This window comes from Cyphomyrmex costatus, unplaced genomic scaffold (assembly GCF_001594065.2).
Source record: "Cyphomyrmex costatus isolate MS0001 unplaced genomic scaffold, Ccosl1.0 scaffold279, whole genome shotgun sequence".
Lineage (NCBI taxonomy): Eukaryota > Metazoa > Arthropoda > Insecta > Hymenoptera > Formicidae > Cyphomyrmex > Cyphomyrmex costatus.
The window spans coordinates 15,214-42,992 of record NW_017276899.1 but is presented as its reverse complement, the minus strand read 5'-3'; the positions used below and the strand labels follow the sequence as shown (position 1 = coordinate 42,992).

The 27,779-nt window shown below is 35.1% G+C and overlaps 1 protein-coding gene across 1 annotated transcript in view; it reads right to left on the bottom strand.

Annotated features, from left to right (window-relative positions):
- Positions 1-27,493, bottom strand: part of Smox (Smad on X) — a 42,892-nt gene extending 15,399 nt beyond the window's left edge. Inside the window, exon 1 of the mRNA XM_018541186.1 lies at positions 27,124-27,493. Within this exon, the coding sequence (XP_018396688.1) occupies positions 27,124-27,326 (203 nt within the window). The 5' untranslated portion in view covers positions 27,327-27,493. The remainder of the gene's footprint in view (positions 1-27,123) is intronic.
- Between the last annotated feature and the right edge of the window lie 286 nt (positions 27,494-27,779).

The window sequence follows — 27,779 nt, the reverse complement described above, 5'->3', positions numbered from 1 at the left end:
TCCCCTCTCTCTCTCTCTCTCTCCCCTCTCCCCTCCTTCTCCCTCCCTCCACCCCCCACTCTCTCTCTCCCTCTCGATAAACGAGCTTGTCTCGTATCTACATGGGGAATTAGACCGAAGCTTAATCAAACCTTATCCTGCGTCCGTGCGACTACGAAATAATCGCCTCCACTGGTCACACTTATCTATTTCAATTTGCATCTTAATGACGCAAAAAATTTCGGAGATCGAGTATTTAGCGTCATACTTGGCTGTTCACATCTCATTTGTGCACAATTGAGAGAGAGAGAAACATGCATTTTATATGCTCGACCAATCAAACACTTGTGCGTACATATGATCTTGAAATTCTCTTGACGTTCCATATTATTTCTTGCGTAAATATAATATTAACGTGAGGTATTGACGGCCTGACCTAAATGGCTTATGTCAGGCTACGTCATGATATACAGAATATTGAAAGGAAGAGCGAACTTCTGTCGTTATAATTTTTGAAAACCATAACGAGTGATAATTTTCAAAACTCATGCACACGTTGTATATCAAGCTCCAATTCACGAAGAATAAAAAGATAAAACTGAGCACTGTTATGAAGTTGTTCGGAATTAATTTCAATCGGAATTGTTCAATTATTCCCTATATTTCTATTGTATTTCCTACGAAAAACGGAATAATTCCGATCGGAATCCATTTCGAACAATTCCAGTTTCACCTTTTAATTTCTCGTGGCTTGAAGTCGTATTACGTACGCAATTTTTTATCAAACTAGAACGTTGGCCCGACTCTTACTTCTCTCTAGAATGACTCTAAATGTAATTATGACAAACATCACCTATCGCAAATCGCAGAGGTCTTCTGTCGTGCCGTATATTATAAAGACAATGAATTCAATCGTCGACAGACAGGGACTATGCGCATTCAAAGAGAGAAAAAACGAGAAGAGAAAGAAGACATCTTGTGAAGACTTGTCAACCGCACTCAATAGCACAAGACCGGTTTATGGTTGCTCTACATGTATGGAGTAGTCGAAAGTTCTGCCACCGAGAAAATAGACTTCCTCGATTTACAATCATTCTCGTAAGGAGACAACTCGTATGTCGAATCTGAATGATCGTTCTCAATATTTATGTTATCGTTCGTCAATAACACATGTTCCATTATGCCGCGTCTATATCTTTGCGCCACTTCGTCGTAGCTATGCAGGGCTATGTTCAGATTCCCACCCGAGTGCCACTCAGGTATCCTTCTATCCTTATTGTTTGCCAAATGTTAAACAAGGATGACATGACACCCAGGGAGCACTCGGGTGGGAATCTGAACACGCCGCAGTAGGACGGAACTCGCCCTGGGATAATTCGAAAATGACGATTTAAGCACATTAATTCTTTTAGTATAAACACGACTGATCGGCCGACCGGACGTCGCTCAAAGCAAGTTCGCGACTGTGTAAACAGTGTATGAGAGTGCTCGTACGAAAAAAGAGTTAAGCGGCCTAGCATAAACCCGCTACTTGACTACTAGCTCCGTGGCTACCAGTTTCCGTGTAAACCGGCCATTATCGCAGCAGCTGCGAGTCACGAGAGAGAAAGAGAAAGGAAGAGAAGAGAGTGTGGGATACCACGGACTTTTTTGAGATGCAATACGCGAGAGGGCCTTCTCCCTTCTGCATGGTTTCTACCGCGTGACAGGCCTCACGTATAATTTCCTTCAAGATTTGATTTCCATGATATCATTCTTGATAATAAGAATCACGCAGATCAATATGTCACGGAGCAATCCCCCGCAGAGAATCCGTGCATCAAATATCGGAGATCCGGAGAATCAGAATTTTACTGATTTTCTTTTGTTCACTTCAGAGATTCTAATTCTAATTTGATATACGAGATCTTTTTGTTTTTATCAAACATTAATGATCGATTGTCATCGCTTGTTGAAATATGTATATTAAGTTAGCACGCGCTTCTTAGTTGGCAAAAAATGAACTATTCTAACACAGAAATATATTGAGTACTTCAAATCAACAACATGTAATAACGATTTCAACAATGTCACAATTTCAAAAAAAACATTTAACCAAATGATTATATTATCTGATCAACAGACTGAAGAATAGCAATTCAAATTCTTAAAATGAGTTTTTTACCACCTATTTCATAATAATTCTTTCACTCGTATCCCTCCTTCAAATTTTGCAATTAATTTCGTAAACGAAATCGAGGAAAATACAGAATATAAGTTTTAGTATCAAATCCAAATGACTCGTCAAAAACAAGTGCTCTTATAACATATTAAAATTGTAAATATGGAATCTGCGAAATTCCTATTATACATATTTTATCATCCATATTTAGTTATTTTGTCAAAATTGCAAAAAATAAGTTGCTCAAGAATTCCGCAGTCTATACCTGTGTAGTTAAAGGTTGAGATAGGATATATGATGCGCGGCTCCCTACACGAGAGCAGAAAAACGCATATGCCGATGAATTTTTCTTTCGACAATAAGAGAGATCCGTTTAGACATGCACTCGCGCATAAATCAAGAGACACGGTACTGTCTCGCGCCAAGTGAACGCGAAGCGCGAGACCGCACGTGTATCTTTACGCGAGTCGATGAGTTCCGTGTAACCGAGATTATCGGATCTCACAATAAATGGCTGAATTTATCAATTTTTAAATATTCTTAATTTAGTTTTATTGTTTAAATTATATTATAAATATGTTTTTATTGTCTACGTACCCTACGAAGGAAGAGATATCTCGATGTGAAGTTGAAATGTCAAAAATTTTAACATCGGAAATGTTGTCCGTTTCACGTTTTAAACGACAGACGGCGTTTTGTCGAAAAAATGTTGTCCTTTTCACGTTTTAAACGGCAGACGGCGCTTGCTAGCATATTTTATCTTATACCGATTAGCTATCAATGTAATAGATTAGCTGTCAACGTAATGACATTAGATAGATCAAAATCAGCGATGGCAAAGGAGGATTTTTGTATCCTGTTAAAGCAGTCAATGTCTTGAAAGCTCACGGAAAAAGTGTTCGAGAGTCGATTTTGGTTCTAGGCTATGCTTTGAACTGTGCTGTCGCCTCTCAAGCAATACCGAAGAGGATAACGAACGCGAAAATCGCATGTCTAGACTTCTCGTTGTAAAAAAGCTGATCTGAAAAGAATTGCTAAAGCTATAGGTGCGCAATTTCTAACTTCACTAACCAATATGGAAGGAGAGGAGAGTTTTGATGCCAGTTTTATATTAAATTCTCACGGAATTATAATTAGCACCTAAGATACAGCTCGATCGTTACAGGCATTTTATTGGTTGTGTTTCTCGCAGTTTTGTAAGATTTAATATTTAAATATTGTTTCTTTTTTATTTTAAGGCCAAAGGCACGCACGGTGAGCTCTATTATTTTACGCAGACCAAACGATTATTATTGTGACAAAATGGAATGTTCCATACATGACGTGTTATGCGTTGTCAAGAGAGTTTTGGAAAGCAAGAGTGTTGTCGCAGGAGGAGGTTGCGTGGAAGCTGCACTTTCAATATATCTAGAAAACTTGGTATCATCAAATTCTGAATTTTTTTCTGTTTCTTTTATATAGATAGATAGATAGATAGATAGATAGATAGATAGATAGATAGATAGATAGATAGAGGTAATTTTGTTGAGAATATATTAATCATTTCATATTTTGAACAAAATTACATATTTCAACAAAATTACCTTTTTAAAAAAAGGTAATTTTGTTGAGAACATATTAATCATTTTATGAAATTATTAATACAATAAAATTTATCAAAATGCGTGATATTTTAACAAAATTACTTTTAAAAAAAATGAAAGAGGCGTCAAGTGCGTCATCCTCTCACAAATAAAACCGTTGCATAAATTTTTGCAAAATATTATAAATTACATCTCTGTAGTACATACCTATGCATATATTTCAACCAAAAAAATGAAATAAAATCTTTAAATTGCGCCAATTACCAAAAGAACATATATTTTATTATAATATTTGTTTCTTTTTATATTTTATATATAGATTTATAAGAAATATTTAACATTACAAAATGCGTAATATCTCAACAAAATTACCTTTTATTAAAAAAAAGGAAAAAAAGCGCCAAGTGTGCGTGTTAGCCTCACAAAATAAAATGGAATCTTTTTAGATTGCGCCAATTAATTGTGAAAGGAATATATTTTCTTGACACGTATATGTATAACATACTTTATTTCAAAAAGTAAAAGCACAAAAGACACTTGGTGCTGCTAGAGAGAGAGAGAGAGAGAGAGAGAGAGAGAGAGAGAGACCTTATTATTTTTTTTTGTTGTGTAAATGAAAAAAAATGATACATGATAAATTAAATACACGAAATATTGACAATATGAGTTCTGACAATCAGAACAATAGTATTAAGAAGAAATTATTTATTGTACCGGTCATTCCGAAAGTTTCTTATTCATTTTTTAATAAAACTTCACAATAGGCTATAGAATTTTGAATACTTTATCTTCTTTTATCAAAGTCTATAAAGACAAATTAAATAAATTTCAAAACCAGAATGTCGTGTACAAAATTGATTGTAAAGATTGTTCAGCATCTTATGTAGGACAAACAAAAAGACAACTCAAGACCCGTGTAAATGAACATAGAAATAACATAAAGCATAACTCCTCTAGACATACTGTCATTTCAGATCATAAATTAAAATATAACCATAATTTTGATTGGGAAGAAGTTACAATTCTAGATACTGAAACAAACTACTATAAAAGAATTTCAGAAATACATATTAAAAAACGAATAAATGGCATTAACTCACAAAAAGACACGTATGATCTGGATGAGTCTTATTATTATTTTTTAAAACAGTGTTAAATGAATGTCAATTGTTAGTTGCTTAGAGTTTCCGTTATTATATGTATAAGTTTGCGTTTTATCATTGTTACATCTGCGTTCAACTCGAACGGACTAAACTTATAATAATAATGGTCCTGTCTGACATGCCTTTGTAAGTAATTATTTTCAATTCTTATCAAATTTGACGTAGTATCCTTAACTAAATTATTCATTTATCAATTTCAATATCATTTTTTACTAAAATATTCACTTAATTTATTTTATCTGATTGATTATTTTTATTGGCGACTATTAATTATTTAACTTTAGACAATACACTCGCATTAAGAACAGGAATATCAATCCCAATTAGGATATATCAACATGTCTGTAAGGCCACATATGAATACTATCTGTCCAATGACGCAAACATCTGTTAAGAATCGCTGAAGAAGGACCTGTGAGTACCGAAACGTACGAAATTTCGACATTTGTTTGGTTAGTTTATATGTTAAATAATTTAGAAATTTTCAACATTGTAAATAATTTTAAGATGTAATAATTATTATTGTAAAATCTATTTAGCTCGATTTAGACCGTTTTAATTATTTAATTTGCATTGCAAAAAACGAGCAAAATTTATTAATTATTTACATTAATGTAAACACTTGGCAAATAAACTAATTTTGAAAATTTAATACGTTTTCATAAATTTTTTAACGTCATTGTTTTAATTAAATGAATGACATACCGAATAGAAGTAATGACGATGTATAGAAATAATTATAGTAGAAAAGTAATTCAAATTCGATATAATTTGAGATATTATGAATTTAACAGTGTGTGTATAACGTATAATACATATCATTAAAAGTGGTGCATGCATGGGTAAAAATTAAAAATTACATACAATAAGTTCTGAATAGCTCCTAAAAATATTATAAATATTCAGTATAAATCATCTACAAATGATCGATTTTTTCACAAATTTTTCAGCTTCCACTTGAATTTACCGACAGTCTGCTACTAATTAAAAGCGTGAATTATTCTTAGAATCCTTCACACAAATTGAAAGTGCCGTCTTAAATTTTCAAAACACAGTCCTGGTAAACACGATCGAAAATAGCCCTCTAATAAAGATTTAGTATTAAGTATCTAAATCGAGCATGTCATCATCGCGTCGAATAAAATAGACGAGGATCGAAATAAACAGCTGGGTTACTAATTTGATGTTATTAATTAGCCGAACCCTCCTTCGATTTCATTGCGTGAAACTGGCGTATCATTTGGTGGAAATATTGACAGTTCTAAACGTATTTTCAATAGTTCTATAGCTCCTGATAGATAAAACTAACAGTTCAGCCCTCTATAAAGTGGAAAAAAAGCGAAAATACAAACTGAGACGCCAGTTTCACGCAGTGTCTCACTTTGTCCTGTAGGCAACTTTTAACCACAGATTTTTGTAGGATTTTGAAAAACAAACAGTTTTATATCAATTTTAGGAAGAGTTCTGGCGATAAACAATGTTATTTTCAATTTTTAATAAAATTTTACCCCAAAAATTCCCCAATTTTCATCAAAAAGTGAGACACTGTCCAATTCTCGACAGTTCTGAGAGTTCTGTGGTAATTTTTGTGTAGTACTGAATCCTAACGCCTTCCGAACAATTCTGATGAAAAAAATTATTTATTAATTATTTAAACAGTTTTTAATGCGAGAAAAAGGCATATGAGACGCTGGTCGAAATCAAAGAGTACTATACGACTTATCGTGCTTCTCGTAGCTACGGATCCTAACGCTTTTCGAAGAGTTCTGATGTTAAAAATTATTTACATGTTATTTATACAATTTTGAAGGCTCGAGAAAAGCGTTTTTCAGGGTATATGCATGAGACATTGGTTGAAATCAGAGAGTTATATGAGGTATTTATCGCGCGCGTACTTATAATTAATTTAAAAAATTAGTAAATACTTTTTATCGTTGACCAGTGTCTCATACATATACTCTGAAAAGTGTCTTTTTCACGCATTAAAAATTATTTAAAAAATTAATTAATAATTTTTATCATCAGAATCCGTAGCTTCACGAGGAGCACCATAAGTCGTATAGAACTCTGATTTCGACCAGCGTCTCATAGATATACCCTGAAAAGTGCCTTTTTCGTGCATTAAAAACTTTAAATAATTAATAATTTTTATCATCAGAACTCTTTGAAAGGAGTTAAGATATATTCCAGTACTACACAAAAATTACCACAGAACTCTCAAAACTGTCGAGAATTGGACAGTCTCATTTTTATTGGTGATTTTTGGAGTAAAATATTATTAAAAATTGAAAATAACATTGTTTATCGCCAGAACTCTTGCTAAAACTGATATAGAACTGTTTGTTTTTCAAAATCTACAAGAATCTGTGGTCAAAAATTGCCTAGAACAAAGTGAAACCCTGCGTGAACCTGGCGTCTCAGTTGGTACTTTCGCTTTTTTCCACTTTATAACTATTAGTTTTATCTATCAGGAATTATAAAACTATTGAAAATACGTTCAGAATTCTCGATATTTTTTCAATTTCCATCAAATGATACGCCAGCTTTACATACATATCAATTTTTATTTACAATAGCCGAACAAAATTTCACAACGTGTTTTTAGATTATAAGCTCCATATGAGTCTTTGTTAAGATATCTGGGAGCATAATCATATCACAATCGTTCCTGTTCATACGGAAGAAGTATAATAGCCGTCTCTCTCGCGAGCATGCTGATCAAAATATCGGCAATGCGCATCAATAATATCGATATCCGAGAAGGAACTAATGAAAACGCTCTCTCTCTCTCTCTCTCTCTCTCTCTCTCTCTCTCTCTCTCTCTCTCTCTCTCTCTCTCTCTCTCTCTTCCTTTCTGTGTATGTCTTTCATTTATTTTCCACTGTGGAACGAGACTATTACAACAGCCTGTCGTGTGTGGAAAATACAAGGGAAAAATGCTTTTCGTCGTTATAAAACCACTCGTATTGTTCTTCAATAACCAGAGGTAAGCTTTCAAACGTTACGCGAATTTCATACCTGTCCCAAAAATATCGGAAATGCGAAAGATACCGGGGAATTGAAACGCGAAACGCGTCAGTTCTCCCGCCGATACGTTGTTAACTCCAATTGATCACCGCGTCGTGTAATTAAATGAAATTCCGTCGACTGTGCGAAATAAATTTCGGCGAATATTTACGGCGTGTTCGCTATCGATTCGTAGGGACGCGAATTACTTTTTGTTTCGTCCGCCTTCTTTTTTTCCGCATTTATTGTTCACCAATACTTACGCTTAATAAACGGTTATATACCGATGCAACCTTGAATCTAAAGCAACAACTGATACCATTCTACGGCATACGAGTAGAAAGAAGGAAACGTCGTCTATTCAGATAGGACACTCCGATCTTTTTATTCACCCATATAACAGAATTTATTATTTCGTTCTTAAAACGTAGAAAAAAATAACGATTCACAACAATCGAGTGTTTTGTAAATTTAATATGCGTATATTACACATGTATACTTAGAAACGTGCAGTATACCGTATATACATATATGTATAATGATAGAGGGATAATGATGAACACTTTTAGAAATCTCTCTCTCTCTCTCTCTCTCTCTCTCTCTCTCCCCCTCTCTCCCTCTCCCTCTCCCTCTCCCTCTCCCTCTCTCTCTCTCTCTCTCGACATCCATGTTACAGAGGTGTTAATCATATACTTATGTGTTTTTTTCTTTTTCCTCTCTATCTTATTAAAAAATTTAACTTTGGAAATACAGTTTGATCGATTTCATGACTGTAACTTTCTGCAATCATAAAAAATCGTCAAGAACATCACATTTCTTTCTTTTTTCGCGAAAAACCTCACCTTGGAATTCTATTTTTTGCACCAACGGTGATTCGATTAGTCGTACGCGATTCCTTTCACTGAAATCGAACGAGCATAAGGTCAACCACGATAATCAGTCGCAGTGCGAATGAAGTAACTTTTACTGCGAATAATGCAAACAAATCGCTAATGCCATATTACATACGTACGGCGCATTTTGCCGTTATTGCACGGCAGTGGCGACGGCATAATCGCGACGAACTGCGTGCAACAGGATACCGGGTCATCAGTCCTTACGTCATTTTTCTTCTCCCTCACATCGTAAATCACACCCTTTTCTTTTCTCTCACCGGGCGAGAACGCCGTAACCACTGAAATCGGTGCCATTAATTCTCCCCGCGAATTATTCGCGTCAATTGTCTTGCGTAAATACCAATTGACTTCGAGAGTCAGCAGTTAAATATAAACTGAGTGAATATATACAGATGGAATTTTTTGCTTAAATTAAGATATAATTTCTTTAACTTTGCTAAACTGCTCAAAAAAAAAAGAAAGAGATAATATATATATATTATATTCAAATTCTTTTCAAAATTATCTTTTCATATATCTAAAGAATATTTTAAAACTTAAGATGTATATATAATCAATTAATATTTAAATATTACATTCTGATATTAATTAAATATACATTGTTAAATTAATGTAAAAATAATTTGAACATATACATGAATGAAATTAAAAAATTACTAATTAGCAAAATTATTTTAGAACGTGATGAACGCAACAAAGAGACTCGATACGCATCGCCCCTTCTTTATTATCCATGCGTAAATCGTTTCTGCGTCGCTGTGACGTAAAAGACAGAATTATATTCGTCATAAGAGAGCACGAGCATTAGAGTGGTAGATTTAAGAGCTGCTTAAATGACAAACCGGATAAATCTACCAACGATCAAAACCAGCTTCGAGATGCGAGGTATCTCCGAGGAAAATGTCTCAATCTATAAGAGATTTTACTTCGCGATTTAAAAGCGAGAACGGAGTAGTTAAACGATGTCACCTCCCCACCTCATCGACAAAAAACTACTCTTTTCATCTTGAATAAGAAAAAACTTAGCGTGTGAAAAGAATAAATCAAGGTGTTCGTCTCTCCTGATGCAATTAACTCGATCCGGTACGTGTTTGATCGCGCGACGCAATTCGTAAAACCTAATACACGTCTTACCTATGTGTCAACGACACAACGCCATCATGAATACATACACTGTACTTCGTTCTTATTATTTTCTAAATTGCGAATTATTGGATGAATAGATGAAATCTTAATGTCATAATAGACAATAATGTCGTACCGAAGGAGATCAGGCGAATTGGATTGGATGCTTACACATATAGAAGATAAGAAAAAGAATTACGTACCGTAAATTCAACGCGACCCACTTTTGCCCTTTCATTTAAATAATACGACATTTTCGAGGTTACAGTTGATTACGTTATTTAAAAAAAAAAAAAAAAGAATGCATCGCAATGCATTTCATTTATCTTTGATTTACGGCATCGATATAGATCGGTATTATTTCTCGACGACGAGTATTGAGCACCGGATGTGACCGCCGGATATTCTGGGCTTTATTTGGATAATGTGAAAATCGTGTTCAATGTCAGCGCGAGAAAATTAGACGGCTGTATTTAATGATAAAATAATGCTAGGTAAAAATATTCCAGATATGGATATTTTTATATTAACGGTTCGTAAGAATAAATGAAAAATGTGAAGAAAAACAGAAAATAAGGTTATGTGACAATCTGCTCTCCCGCGTGAAGTATAGTCAGTTGCATTTCAAATTTCCAGAATAGTTTGCATACCCAACAAACAATCGATAATTATATATAGCAGGAGATATATATCTCTCTCTAGTGTAAGACTAAAAATAAATATTTCCCGAGTTCGCATACATTATTTTCTGATCGTTTAAAAACGATATTTTTTTTCGAAGAAAAAAAATAAAGAAATACTTGAAATAATTTAAAAGAAGTAAAATCACTTTTCTATTTATTTTCCAATTTAATTATTTATTTTTCTAAGGTTTTAATCACTATTTATTTCCTCCCTCGCTACCTCCCTCTCTCTCCCTCTCCTTCCCCCCCCCCTCTCTCTCTCTCTCTCATGAGTTCTCTCTCGAAGGACAGAAAAGAACGTCGTGCATCGTCACCGATGGAAATCCGCCACCGCGCCGCAGATTCATACATGCGGTTCACAGTGTGTATCCCAGGGATAACGTCGAGGAAATGGAACAAGGTTTAATTTACCTTCTAACGGGAATCGAATTAACGTTGTCTCGCGCGCACATCATCGTTCACTAGAACCACAGAAAACACAATGCGGTGTCGCCGAGTTGCTACCGCTGCCGCGTCGACGCTGCGTTGCGTATCACTGATCCCGTTTCGTATGTGTAAAGTCATTAGACAATAGACATCATGTATATGTATATACATACCTATATACGTATAATGTAACGTAACATTCGGGAAGTTGAACAAAATTTAATTTCCTCGATAGCTGAAAACGCTCGATCCGCTGTTTGCTGATTTTGCAAGCGAGGCGACGCATTATGCAACCATGTGCAAGCGCGCTCGCACGTGAATACGTGAATTTCATTCAACCAACGTATGGTTACCTATAATTCGGGAAATTGATCAAACATTTCACAAATTCTAGGAGTCTTTCTAGCATCAAATCAAAAATGAGAGAAAAAACGCAAACAAAAAAAGCCGTATTTCTATTATAGATCGTACGTTGCCTTTTAAAGAGGATAACACATGTATTTTACATTGTAAATTTATAGTTTCAAATTATACTCAATTTGAGTTACATTCTTTTTTATAGGCCACTATTCAACATGTGGATGCATTTAGTGTGTTATTTTAACGAAAACAACAAAGTTAAACAATTCAACTCAAGAAAATGTATTAAATTTGAGACTTAAATTTAATTTTTATTATTTATTAATTATACAAACGTTGAGATATAAACGTTATTTTTTTTTTAATTAACCGCAGAAATAAATTGATTTACATATTATTTCTAACGAATATGACAGTTAAAGATAACAAAATATGTTATTTAATTCAAAAAATTGGATAATCAAGAGATTACCATTCCTCTTTTGATATCTAACAGTGTAAGTATCGTATGTTTAAATAATTATATATATAATTATATATATGTTAATATATTATGCTTAATTAATCGAAGAGCTTTTAAATCGTCTAGGAGTATTTTTTTAAAATCTATGTATTTTTTAATTGATTTCCAACGCATATTGATATTCGTTCTTCGTGGGCAAAAACAGTTTGTAAACAATAAATTGTTCTAGCTGGCACCTCGTATATGCTTCCACAAGATCTGGATTAATGGATTATATTACGGGTAGAGATATCGGCCCGTAATCACTTCGATCGTTATCTCGGCTCGATATGAATCGGCACGCGCACGCGAGTCGGTAAGTGTGTATAAAGCCGCAAAAGCGTGCGGTATGTAAAGCACGCCCATATACGGTACGCATTTTGAATCATGTATTGCACCGAGAAGGATATCTGGGTTGCTGCCGTCGCTGTTGTTGCTCCGCAACGTGCAGGCAGGTAGTCAAATATATCGAAATCCGTGGGACGTGCTGACGCACTTCGCGCATTATCTGCACGCGCGCGCTCCGTTCACACGTGCCCGTCGAGAGTCGAGACAAGACTCATTAAAGAAGCGGAACGTAAGCGGAAGGTATCGCACGCGCGACAACGCGTGCAACACGGGACGCAGACACGGTGCCACGCCGCGCCATCCCGCGAGACAACGTGGATATCTAGAACTGCAAGCTCCATGACGTTCCTCTACCGCGTAAAAACACGTATTCCTGTTCAATTTCGATACGTCAGTTACGATCGAATTAGGTATTACTTAATGCTTTCACTGCCGGAAGCGCAGCTGTTTCTTACAGGAAGAGCGGACGAGACACTCGTATAGATGCTTTGCTCGCGAGATAACAATCTCAATATATATATATATATATATATATATACCCATAAATATCGAAAATGTAAAGATACTATTAAAATATAAATTAACAATCAATGATCACAGATGTTCATGAGAATACATAGATTTGTTTGTAAACTCGCACTATCGGCAAAAGTTTTAAATAGAGTAGTAAAAAATATTTCGGTTGTGTTATCAATGATTGCAAGAATTTAGCGTTCCGAAGTCTGCAGAATAAGAGCTAATTGTGATTACTCCTTAAAGTAAAGCCGCAGGTGAGCTCCCTCGATCTCTTCCGAGACGTGAACTTAATAATAGATTCCGTACTCTTTATTGTTGTTCAGTATTTATTGTTAAACCGAGTCTCGACGTTGTTGATCAATGTGATGTCAAAGAAAACGAGTACCATCGCAGGTACGTATATATTTTTACACCATGCAAAAGAAAAAAAACGCACAATGAGAGCGCGATCGATAGACGCGCGTACGCACAAACACGATTACAATAAGTGCATAATAATCGCGCAGGACGATACACTCTATCCTCTAACCACGATGCACACCACAAAGTATATTCTCGACGAATTCGATCTGGGGCGATCATTTGGGATGATTTCAACTCACGTGGACACTTTATGCCGCCGACGAGTTGCTACGAAATCATCACCACCTCATATTTCACACCTTTAGTCACCTTCGTGCCGCCGATCGTCGCGAACGCACTTTTTCCGCATCGTTTAAGCCTCGAAATTTCGACCAGTCTTATTGTTCCTTTTGTCTCTCGCGTGCGCGATGCGTCTCTCGCGAACAATCTAATCGTCGGCTACCAACTCCGATCTCGAGATCTCCGGGTCCGCGAGATTTCGGTGTCCGCGAAAGCCGCTGAAACAAGCGTACGATCCGCTCATGCGTCTTCGCCCGACTCTGATCCACTTCCACGCGTGAGGATCACGCGCCGAGTCTTTCTCACCGCGCGATGACAGGCTTTAACTGAGGCTAGTTCTTTTCCCTCTCCACCTAATATCCTTGGTTGAGGAGAGACTCCTCACCGATCACGCCAGCAGACCAGGACTACTATTAATAAATTTGCCATGCGGTACGCACGCTGCCGTTGCCACCGCGCCGCGCCGCTGCAATCGATTTCTTACGACTTCGACTGTATACATATACCCATATTATGTACATACATATGTACATAAAACGCGACGCGCGAGCGGAGCGCCACGTGATACATCATTCTGATGATATATGTATAGATCGAGTCTTTTAAAAGATACGAATAATCGTCGTTATTAATTCTTGGATGCACGCCTCCTGCTCCTCCTCTCATATCTCTCCCTTCTGCCCCCATTAACAAACACATTCGCAAATGAGTAGTTCGGATAGTAAAAAAATCAGGGTTTAACAAGGTGGGTCCATCCAACCCAAAAAAAAAACTCACTTTAAAATCCAAAAGTCTAGTTAAAATTTAATAATATAGTATAAATCATTTAATTAGTATAAATCATTTAAAATTAATATGAATAAAAATAATTTAATATTATGGATGAATTATAAATAAAATAAAAAAAGGATATATAATAAAACTAAATTTAAATTGGTTTTGAATAAAAATGTAATCAAGATTTATATTATCATTAGATCGCAAAAAATAGTAAACTTTTACTAGCTTCGTGGCTTTTTCTTCTCTAAGTCGATTTTGTAATTTCGATCAGATAAGATCAAAGGTAAAAAAAATCGTTCAATCGATGTCAAAGATGCAGGACAAGATAACAAATTTTGCAAATTACAAAATTTGATTTTTCAAAAATACTATCTTCTTTAAAAAAAATTCACAAAAATCTATCACAAATAACAAATATTGAGATTTCATGTTTTTTTCTCGATTTTTAGAAAATTAAAAAAAAATTGTTTAATTTAATTTATTTTTAGTTTTAATTTTCATCCTTATTTAAATATTAACAGTAAAATAAATTGTATTAAAAATTGTATTTTCATTTTTTGAACAAATTTATAAAAAAAACTATAGATATGTAACGCATATCACACGAGATGGAGTTATTTTTTGTCAAAAACTGAATTGAATAAAAGATGATCAGGCTTAAAGTCTGATCGGATTAATTTGGCATAGAAATAGAATGCTTCTTATACAGATATATATGTGCATGTATATTATATTAATTAATAAATTAAATTAAATTAATTAAGTTGAAATTAATTAATAATATAATTATCTATTATATTATATTGAATAGCGAGTTTTGCTAACCATCAATATTGGATTATAAAAAATAAAAATGCATAAAATCCGAAAAACCTAATAAAATCCTTAAAAAACCCGGGTTTAAAAAAAAAATTCGTTTGGATTGGGTTTTTTCAAACCTGATTATAATAGTAACTAAGAAACCGAACCGCTCATATATATAGTATAAATTTTTGAAACATTATCGAATATTTAATTCTGTAATCAGATGTGCGGACAATCTGTAAATTGTTTCAGCAGAGATTGAAAAGTAGGCAAAATTATAACTATTACAGTCATCTAATTTTTTTAAGAATTTTTGTTTTATTATATATTTTATATACATATAGGGCAAGTCATACATACAAGGGCAAGTCAATAAGTTCCTAGAAAATCTGTCAGAAGGCGCAGTGTCATGTCACCTTACTTTTTGACAAGTAGCACCTTTCAGCTGATTACTGTCAAATTTTCAGCGGAATTCATCAAGAGGTTTCATTTCTGTAGACGATTAAAGCGAACAACGTTTGTATTTTTTGCAAAATGGAAAAAAACGAGTTTCGTGCAGTGATCAAACATGTACATTTGAAAGATTTAACGCTGAAAGAAATCAAAGTAGAGTTGGATAATGTTCATAGCACATTTGCACCAGCGTTTGCGACGATATACAAATTAGGTGAATGAATTTAAACGTGGTCGTACATTCACATGTGATGCACCTCGTTCGGGACGTCCAATTGAGGCTGCTACGCCAGAAATCATTGATAAAGTCCACGATATATTGTTTTGACTGATCGACGAGTGAAAGTACACGAGCTTGTTGAGGCCACAGGTATATCACATGGCACAGCGATTTCAATTTTGCACGAACAATTGGGTATGAAAAAGATTGGCAAGATGAGTGCCGCGTTTGCTCACTGTGGATCATAAGCGCGACCGTGTGACGATTTCAAAACAACGTTTGAAGATGTTTCAACGTAATCCAGATGAATTTCTACGTCGATTACTGTGGACGAAACATGGTTTCATTACTTCACACCCGAGACGAAGGAACAGTCAAAACAATGGACTTCACCGAGTGAACCAGCTCCGAAAAAGGCGAAAACCGTAAAGTCGGCCGGAAAGATGTTTTTTTGCGATGCACGCGGTATAATTCATATTGATTACCTTCCACCGAAGCAAACGATTAATGGCGATTACTATGCAGCCTTATTGGACCATTTCAACATTTTAAAGAAAAAACCAGGGCCTTCAAACTGCCCTATGATTTTGTGTGACCAGCATTTTTGTGGCGCCGCCTGAGATATATTCCCCGGTAAACCGTAACTAAATAGCAATATGGTGCAATATGGCGTCCATTGTTGCATATATATAATATACATATATGTATACATACATGTATATAAATGAAATTAAAACTTTTTTTTGCAATGCTTTATGAAAAATTAGGTGTGTATTATGTATGTATAATAGTTTATTAATGTAATACATATTTTTATTTTTTTTGTCGCACGATGCCTCGAGCGACATTTCATCTGCGCGCGGGGCTGTGAGATGATTCGAAAATCGGCCGAAAGTTGCATACACTTTATGTATGTTCACTTTGTATGCACTTTCTTTTTGTATGGCACTTTTATTAATAATATATCAGTTACTTTTCATAGTAATATATTATTAAATAAAAAGGTGTAAATTTTTTAGTATCCTTTTTTGAACATGGTTTAGTATTTACCAACATTATTTTGTGATAAATCTTATTTACAGTTGATGAAAAATGGGTAGATCGAAACATTGTACAGATGAGGAGAAAAGATTGATAAAAAATCTTTATAAAAATGGTGAATTTCACGGGAAAATATCTAAATTGATAGGACGGTCTAGAAATATGATTGCTAACGCCTTAAAAGCACAGCAGTCTGTAGAATTGCGTGGGAGACCTCGAAAAACAACTGAAGTATTTGACCGGCTACTACTTCGGAAATGCAAAGCCGATGGCTATGCGAGTTCTTTTACACTGAAGGAGCAAACTAATGCACCGATATCAGCAAGAACAATTCGTCAAAGACTGCAAGATGCTAAATTGTATGCTAGAACCCCATAAAAAGTGCCACTGTTGAGTAAGAAGAATATTAGAGATCGTTTAACTTTTGCAAATAAATATTTAAAAACTGTTGGGAAGAGAGGGAGGGGGAGGGAGGGGAAGAGAGAGAGAGAGAGAAGCAGTGGAGAAATATTCTTTGGAGCGACGAAACAAAGATTAATTTGTTTTGATGGTGCATTCAATCCTAATGCTGCATTCAATCCTAAATTCACCAAAAAGACAATAAAGTTTAGCTGAGGAAATATCATGGTTTGGGGATGCTTCTCCTACAATGGTGTCGGCCCTCTGTACTGGATCAAGGAAACGATGACAAAAGAGATTTTATCGTGAGAATTTATCGTGACATTTAAAATGATATCATGTTACCCTATGCTAAGGAGAATATGCTACTGATATGGATTTTTCAGCAAGATAATGATCCAAAACATTCGAAACTTGTAAAAACGTGGTTTGAAAATAATCAAGTCTCTGTGATGAAATGGCCAGCACAATCTCCTGATTTAAATCCCATCGAAAACTTGTGGCATGAAGTAAAAAAGGCAGTCCCAAAGGAGAAAATTAAAAATAAAACTTAATTATGGCAAGAAATTCAGAAAGCGTGATACAACACATTAAAATCAATATGCGAGCGCTTAGTAGATTCAATGAGCCGCCGATGTCAAGCAATTTTGCGAAATAAGGGCTGCGCGACTAAATATTAGTCAGAAAGAATATTTAGTTTTCTGAATATGTTTTAAATGGTTTTCTGATGTGCAATATATTTCATAGTGCAATTGTACCTATTATTTTTGCCAATAACTTTTTGTTAAAAATTTTCTAAGACTAAATATTTCATGATTGTATGACTTAGGCAAAATTAATAATTTTTTAATAAAAATGTAAAGCCACAAAGTATTACCTCTACACATAATAATTGATCTGAATATTTTTTTTCTGTCTTGCATATAAAATTACGATTTATCTGCAGTGTACTTATTATTTCTGCCACCACTGTATATATACATATATATATGTATATATATGTATTTAGGTATGTCATTTGAGTTTAATGAATAAATTTATGAGAGATATGATGCGCATTGCTCATTATCTAAAATCTACTACATTATGTGTATAAAAAAATTTTTAATTGTATTAATAAAATTTCTTTAGCAGTTTTTCTTTATTGTAAGTTTTATGTATATATATATATATATATACACAAATAAAATTTTTTTTGTACACATAATGTAGTAGATTTTAGGTAATGAGCAATGCGCATCATATCTCTCATAAATTTATTTATTAAACTCAAATAACATACCTAAATATAATTTTTACCGTTATTATATCTTTAGAATTTTAAATTAAGTCTCAAGGGCAAAGGAGTGAAGAACAAAATAGATATTATAATAATATTGCCTTAAATAGTCTCCGTAACAAATGACATTTCACATATACGTATAGTTACATAGTATATGAAACATTTATAGAAACGCACTGATTTTTATTTCACTTACGTCGACACGGTTTAAACGGTTGCTACCTATTTTTTAACATTAATCTAATTACGACCTCTTCCCTAAAACTAATTAATATGTATAAATCGTTAAGTTTGTAAGTAAAAAAATTGTTTAAATAAATTTATCTCATATTTTGTGTTGTATTTATTTGTAATATAAAATATGATATGAATTTATTTCTTTTTAATTTTTGATCTATTGTATTATTTTCATAATTACCGATATAACTATCATAAACATTCGATAAATATTCTAAAACTCAAATAAAATATTTTCTCAACATTTAAGCAATTTTCTTATAAACTTTCAATAAATATCGATGTTTATAAGAAGTATTGTGCGATGTTTTCAGAATGCTGCAAATGTTCAGTGGATATTTTAGTTCAAACATCTCTCTCTCTCTCTCTCTCTCTCTCCCTCTCTCCCTCTGTCCCCTCCCCTCCCCTCCCCTCCCCTCTCCCTCTCCCTCTCTCTCTCTCTCCTGAGTATTTGCAACATTCCGGAAACATCATCTCACTTTTCGCTTATCAAACATAATCGTAAACATCTCTCAACAAAATTTTATGTTTAAATTTCATAAACAACTCAATAAATACTTTAAAACTCGAATGAAACATCTACTCAACATTTAAGCAAACTTATAAACTTTTAATAAATATATTATTTTCGTTAGGGAAGGAAATAAGACGATTGTATTTACGCGCGCAGCTCTTCAAATACGGACTTAAAAATGTTAAATATGTTCACGTTATCTTACTAGTATTACGATATTATATGAGTCTAGGACAACGATAAGAAAGCATTAACGCGATAACAAAGAGTCCTTACATATAATCTCATAAGACACAATTGAATGGCATTGCTCAAATAATCGTACGTAATTAGTTAAATAGCAGTTAATTAGTTGATATCGACTAAATACGTACTGCAGAACATTACAGAAACTTGTGCTTGTATACGTAGATAATTAATGTAAGTAACGCGCACGAAATACGATTTTTTATTTACAACGTGTCTAACAATAATTATCACATCTTTAAGTTAAAACTTGAAGAGAATACATGAAATAGAGTTTTTATTAGATCAGTAAACAGGAAGCACTTGCAGTGAGGCACTCTTCGATTTACCAAGCAAGTTAATCTGACGTCTATGTTTTAGTGATATATCCTTTCCAATAGATTCGTATCGATATCTTATTCATGTATGATATAAAATACGATAGATATATTTTATAGAAATATATTTTATAACCGTCGACAACTAACGATAATGATCACGATGTACATATAATTATTCGTGCTCCATAATTGCGAGAGAATTCAACGTTAAATCTCCGGACGTCCATAAATATTTTACATACTTAATTAATAATAATGCATACAATTGTAATGATTAAACTGCGCGCGAATATGATAATTATACATTTTGTTGCGTTCTTCATGTCTGCTGCGGATACTCATATCATATGATATATAATTTATTTATATGTATTAATATTCCGTGTGTGTGTGTGTGTGTGTGTGTGAATAAAATGGTAAGTTTTATCTAATTTTGTAAACAAGGATCTATCATTGCTTAATGTTTACTCGATTATCGAGCTCGAAATAATCTCCCCGCAAATAAAATGGAAACGCTACCGCGATACGTCGTCGTATCAACTCATCAATTAGAAATTTGCGGGATTGACGTTAAGATCGTGCCAGATTGTTGAAACGTTAAGAAATCCCATGCGTTATATCCCGAAAGAACTGCAGCCCCGATAAGAAATCACGGTCAAGCGATTTCACGTCGATTTATTAGAGTGATTATTGCTCCTTGTCTTTTTCCGCGTTGTTTCACGTAGAAAAATAATGACCATTGCTAATCGAGATCGTTATCTCGATAACTGAGTTCGTGCAGACGATACCATTTTTCTGTGCTCCGCGATCAACGTTGAGAGTTACACAGGTAATTTTACATCCGGATTACCATCTGGCCGTGTTAAAATTTTCATATTCCGACATTATTTTCCGTGGCTGCAGTCTCACGACTCTTTCAGGAATCTATATGTACTTAAAACACGAAACATTTAAACCGGATCGTTTTAATTTTTAAAGGTTTGGTCGTCTTAATTTTTTTGCAAGTCTCTTCATAAACTGAAAATATAATACCGTACTGTGCGAAATATGGTCAAACTACATGGTGATGATAATGCAGGTAGGTAGGAAATAATTATGTCCAAACGAATTGATGCTGGAAGACCGCCTCTTGACATAACACCACTAACTCGGATATATGCAACAATTGCAATAAAAAATATCGGTGTGAATTTAACATCGTGCAGTGTCTATATCAATGTTATTGTGTTGATATTAATACTAACACGATATGTGGATTTGGAACCTAACTTAACCCCTGGTTTATATCAATACTATTAGGTGTATAAATAAGTTTCCGTCGTTTTTTCATCAAAAATTGGGCATTTATTGTGAAAGAACGGTAGTATCTAATGTTTTATTCGAAGTATTGTCCATCGCTAGCCACTACTTTTTCCCATCTTTCTGGTAATTGGTGGATTCCACGTCGAAAAAACAAAAAACGTCGAAACTACGTTCTTTGTCTTCGATGTTAAATTCACCATTCTTAAATTTTTAAAACCACTCACGGTAACTTCTCTCATTTAAGGCAGTTTCACTATATGCTTCTACAAGGCTGCGTTCGGAAATATCACCCGAGTACCCCTGAGTATCGTGTTATCCTTCTTTAACATTGGATGAACAACAATGATAAAATGATACTCGGGGAAACCTGGGTGATATTTCCGAACGCAAACCAAGCAATCGATGCGCCTCAGCTGCAGATTTTTTCAAATTAAAGAAGCTCCCGCAAATGACGCTTATCGGCTCAAAACTCGACATTTTCACACGAAAAAAATATATGATGCTGATGCAAAATCGCTAATATTTCAAGGTTGTTGCCAGATGTTCAACCTTACGATATGACGTTTTACAGCAGACAATTTTAACCATAACATACTGGTGGCGCCATCTTTTGTCAAATGGCGGAAACTTATTTATATTCCTAATATCATGTGCGTAATGTGAATTTAAAACCCATATGTATTAACATATTGAGCGACCAATTTTTTATAGGTGTACCGCGCAGGAGCCGAAACTTGAAACTATTCAATGTTTGGAAATTATTTTTTATACAATTTAAGAACCTTGATTAGTTATTTTAGTATATTGCTGGAAATCACGGAAATCTATGGCACACGGTGCGTGCGTCATCGGCTACCGAAGAGAGTCAATGTCACACGGTGTGTGTTGCCGGCGCTCAGCATATTAAACACACATTATGTTGATTTATATTAACAGTCTATAGATTGGTGTTAATCAATGCATATATCGATCTGCATATTTTTTAGAGTACAATGTAGCTTTCATCTCAATTCCACGCTGGAAGAATCATGTCTGTGGTTTGGAAGAGGAGTATTCATCGTTAAACTGTTCTAAATTATTCACGAATATAAGTCTTTGTCCCCCCTCTAAAAATACAAAATCATGAACTGTCACTAAGGTTGTTGAGTTATCAAAGAAGGAAATGGCGTTCTTTGTAAATTATTTTTTTCCGTCTGTTTGCCTATTTCTTATTAACTTTTTCTGCGGAAAAGTCGCGAGCGCACGCACGTAGACAGGCACGCGCGCGCGAAATTGGAACAGCCGCACCGCGTGAATTAATTGCTATTTGTCTCGTGATGTGTGAAACATACAGAGAACTTCGTTTATATGCCCCGTCGTTTTCGAACAATGTAATGTACCCGCGTTCGCTTACTCTTATCGTCACGTGTTCACGACACGAAACATGTGAGTCGTCACGTATGTGGGTGTCCCTCGCAATGTATCCGAGGTACTTAGACTTCTATTATACATATACATATATCATGTTGGCGTCCCATTTTCAGAATTTTGACGCGATCGATTCGTCTATACATTGACTGCCGCGTCATTCATATAGAAATTACACATATACATTTCATGAAAAGTTTCTAGAAAACCGCAAACGTTTCTTTTTACTTTTTTTTCCGTCGTAAAACATTACAGAAATTTGGTGTTATTTATATTTGAATAACGGGGTGCTTTCGGGAGGAAATAAGGAATGTCATTCATTCGACGTAACAGTCGAGTCCTGTGCTAATGGGATCCTCTCACAAAGCTTATTTTTATAAGATAAAATAACGATTTTTATAAGAAGAGTCTGAAAGTCTATCTTTCCTTGGTGAGAATTTGATCGAGCAACAAACGATTGCAAGAAGGTACATATCCTTTCTCATTTTTTCAATTTTCACATTTTGTATCAAGGAGATTCTTATCACGGATAATTGCTTGCAGCATATCACTTATACAACAATCACTCGTTTTTCCTTCAATGGAGCTTTGCCATGTTTTCTTTATAATATAATATAATAAAATAATAACAGGTAAGAAAAAAGGTTTAGGCGAATTTGCACAGAAAGAACGATTTTACTTAAATATCTAAAAAAAATTAGCTAGCTATTTAATATTATTATTATATACAGATCTCTAATATGAAATAAATAATTTCCTAGATCATCAAAACTGCAATAGAAAACACAAGCAGCATAATACTGCAAAAGATTTTAACATTCTAGCAACCAGCTTGAGCGTCCTATATAATTATTTTCACAGTTCAATAAGATTATTTTCGGATCTGTATTTATATAATAGCTAAATTTTTTTGTACTCTCTTTTTCGTAAAACATTTTAAAATACCTACTTGTTTCCGCGTGGAATCACAACGTGTATTCTATTGTGTATACGCACGTATGTATGAACGAGTACGAATACATTTGCGATAGACCAATTAGAAAATGTCTTCGGCATTGCGACTATTTAATGGTCGCAATTGATTCTACATCAAGACGAGATAAAAGCGAATAAGACATGATTCGTCTTTTATCAAGTTTATACGTCGATACTCTAGCTCTCATCGCTCGAAACGAACATGGTTGATCGACTTTGTCTTTCGGTCAAGCATCGTGAGAGATTGACTCAGATATTAAAATGATCAGCCGGATAGACAACCGGGGGAAATCGCCGATAAATCGTTTACTATAGGTCAAAGATTACACAGGCATATATCGTATTTTAGAATTTCGAGCGACAGCGTTTCGTTCTTTTTACATACGCATTCATTAAAAGCCGTGATCAAAATTAAAATTGGACTAAAATTTAACCTGCCATCATCAGAAGAAAGAAAACCAATTAGTGTGAACTTTGCTTTGATTAGTTAAATTTCAATTAGATTTCAATCTCTAATCCGTTCACGGTTTTACTGCACTTTTTGCGAGAAATCGACGAGTATCTTCCCGCCCTGCACGCGGCGTAATAAACGAGCAGTGCAACAATCGCATTTCAAGTTTTTTTAAATGCAAGCTAAGGCGATCGCACTTACGTCACAATAAGCGAGATAAGTCCTCACCTCGATTACAAATACAATCTACAAATATATACAACAAACAATTGTGTGCAAAAGAAACTATCCACCAAGCCTATACTGATGATTAGCAAGAATGCACTACTCTCGCATAAATAAAGCACATACAACAAAGTTGTATTGTATAATAATTTACGGTGAATACAGCGAATTACAGAATGCGTTCGAAATTATCTCGCTGTTACAATTTACTAACGAATTGAACAGATTTAAACATTTTCGACGGTTCGGTCCATTCTGTTGATTCGGAACTCGCCAACTCGGCGATTCTCAGGAGGTCAACTGTAATGTAACTTCTCTCTCTCTTTTTTTGGGCGGAATAACGTGAAAACGTTATTCCGTATGTTGTATGTATGAGCACATATGTATATACAAATCTTTATTTTTTACGTTTCCGCTCTAGAAAAAGTTACACGATCGACATTCTGAAATTAAACTGATCATCAATTCGTGAGATTAATTTAGTTGATATTATAATAAAGAATCTTTAATTATATTCAGGGTGTTTAGCGATATCTGTCTAATCCATTCAAGGATAATTCCAGAATATTCCAGATAAAAAATCCTAGTTTTTCCAGAATATATCCATCGATTAATTTCCATCACTTGATTAATTTTCATCGATTCGCACAATATTATATGCTTTTATATTCAAAATTTTAGATTAGAGAAATTTTTCGTGCGCACGAGCAGAAAATATTCTTATTTCTTTTTTTCTTCACGATCTAATTTTTTTTAAATTCACAGAATAAAAAATTCAAGGTCAGCCCTAAAATTCCAGGCGTTTTCCAGGAGTTTTCAAGATTCGTCGTAATGCTACACTCGTATCCTGTGAATTGTAACCTTTTTTTTGTGGTGTGTGTGTGTGTGTGTGTGTGTGCGCGCGTGCGTGCGCGCACATGTGTGCGTGTGCAATAGATATCAATATATAATAATAACTCATGTAAATAAACATTTTGTGTAACTTTCATTCATCTAGCACAACTCCTTCATGGTGTTGAGATTTCAATTTCCGGCAGTGTGTGTGTGTGTGTGTGTGTGTGTGTGTGTGTGTGTGTGTGTGTGTGTGTGTGTGTGTGTGTGTGTGTGTGTGTGTGTGTGTGTGTGTGTGTGTGTGTACATATATAGCTTATAATATATATATTAAAAGATTTCAAGATATCATAATGGATAATTTTTTAAATGAGGTGTATCAGTTGTAAAATTTGCTTGCTCACAAAGTATCTTCTACATAGGCATTAGCTCAAAAACTAGGGATGTAACGAAAGTGGTTATAGCAAAAGCAAATGCGAAAACGAAAGAAAAAAAATTTTTTTGCGAATGCGAATGCGAAAGATCTTTTTTTTCTGCTGAATGATTAAATCAGCCACAATTACTGACAGGAGTCACGAAAAATAATATATAATATTTAAAAAATATTGCTAATTCCTATTCAAATTATTGAATGATGGATTGAAAAAGATGAATGCAAATGTGTAAATTAGTATTTGCATATGAACGACTTATTTATTTTAAATTAAATGGTCAAATAAAATACAAAATACATTAATTATAATTATATAAAATAAAAATAAAATAAAATATATTCAAAAGACCGCAGCACACACTTTTGCATAACGCATAAAGCATGTGCATAAGGAATTTCATTGGTCCATTTTCTTGTGCATGAGTCAGTGGACCAATCAAATTCTTTATGTATATGGTTTATGCGTTATGCAAAAGTCTGTGCTCCCCGCTTTATTCTTGAATCTCGTATTGCAACTCGTAAATACATAAAATAAACTGACTCTTATAACTCTAAGTAAAGTAACTCAATATACTTTTTATTAAGTCAACATAAAATAAAATTCTTCTAAGAATTAGTTATACTTTTATATTATATACTTAAGAATATAATATAAAAGTATAACTAATTCTAATAAGAATAAGTATTACTTATTGGCTTATTTAGATTGGCAAACCAACGAATGAAATGTAAACTACTTTCCCACCATCTAGTGTGCCCTCGGTGAAGCTGCGAATTCCGGACAAAATCTTTCGTTAAAACATTCGCATAATTAGATGCGAAAGCGAAAACGAAAGCGAAAGTCTAAAATAATGCGAAAGTTTCGCTTTCGCATATGCGAAAGCCAATATTCGTTACATCCCTATCAAAAACTACCTATCACTGAGCCTTGTACCTATCTCTATGATGGCATGAGATTATTTTGTTCGTCAGATTAGAAACTCTCTCATTACATTATATCTTTATACATTTTTATATAAAAACTAACTCATTTCACAAAAAAAAGGAATTTACATAAAATAATAAGATATGAAAACCGCGCTGCTTGGACCGAATACAGTCTGTTCGCTTGTTTGTGTTGTTTTAAACTAAAGTTAAGAAAAAATCGTGATCTCACTCTCGAGAATTAATTAGCTAGCTTGCTCGCGGAGCAAAGCCTCTGACTTGGCCACGTGTCTCCTGCATGCACGTGCCTGAGATTTAGTTGTTTACCTGTATCACGTCGTCCGCGTTGTATCAACGTGACGTCGTCGTTGGTCGCGTCTCGTCAAGTCTCATCACATCGAAATACTGACGCATAATCGCCGGAGATATAGGTACGAATTTTCCTCGCACTGCCATGCCGGCGAGTGAGTTTTCTTATCGTTATCGGCACGGACACATGACGCGAATTCGCACAGGTGCGCGCGTGTGCACGCGTAGTGAAAAGTCTGCGATCTCTTTAGAAGAAAGGATCTTCAGCATACGTATATACCTACGTATATACGCAACATGCGGCGCGATTGGTAAAAGAGGAACGTCACACACGTAGATACAAAGCCGTGTCTCACGCGATGTGTGTGTGTGCAGACGCGACGCGCCACACGCGCATATAAGGGAGCGCTCGCGCGATTTCTCCTCTCCTTCTTTCTCTGCGTCGTTCCAGCAAACTTCTCTCTCCCTTCTTTTTCCTATCTCTCTTTCTACACATCATATCACATCGCAACTATGACGAGTATCACGATATAAGCGGACAAAGAAAGACAATTAAACGGCAAAGGTATATGTTGTGTACCTTGGTATAGTGATGCACTTAGTGTTGCAGCTCTGCGTCGTGATGGCCTTCTCGAGCTCCTCGAGGCCCGCGGACTTCTTGAGCTTCTTCACCAGGCTCTTAACGGCCTTCTCGCTCCATTTGTCCTCGCTCTCGGCCTTCTTCCAACCCAGCAGCCGCTTGACGATAGGCGGGTTAAAACTGGGCAGCATCGAAGTCATCATTTGCCCTGAGACGAGCACGCGCAACCCGCATCGGGGCCGCTCCGACGGCTTGTCTTGTACGCGTACGAACCGTTCACGGTCGTTTGCCGCACGGCGCCTCCAGTCACTCCAAGCTCCCCAGGTCGCCCTAGCTAGCCCGACTGGACTGCTGGAGAAACACACGGATCGGCGACTATGTGCGCGCGCGCGCGCGCGCGTCCAATACAGATCGCAACTCGCTCACGGCTCACGGCCTCGTACACAACAAAATCACTCACTCTCGCACGCAGACGGCCAACAATATCTTGCCACAGCCGCCATAGCGTACTCCAATCAACTCCAATCCAATATACTGCAATGTACTGTGAATACACAATTCGGCTCGATTCGGCCGAAATCGACCGTCTTCGGTGCCGGTTGCGGAGCACGCACTGCACGGAGAGACTAGAAGAGCGTGCTCTCCATAATGTAAGA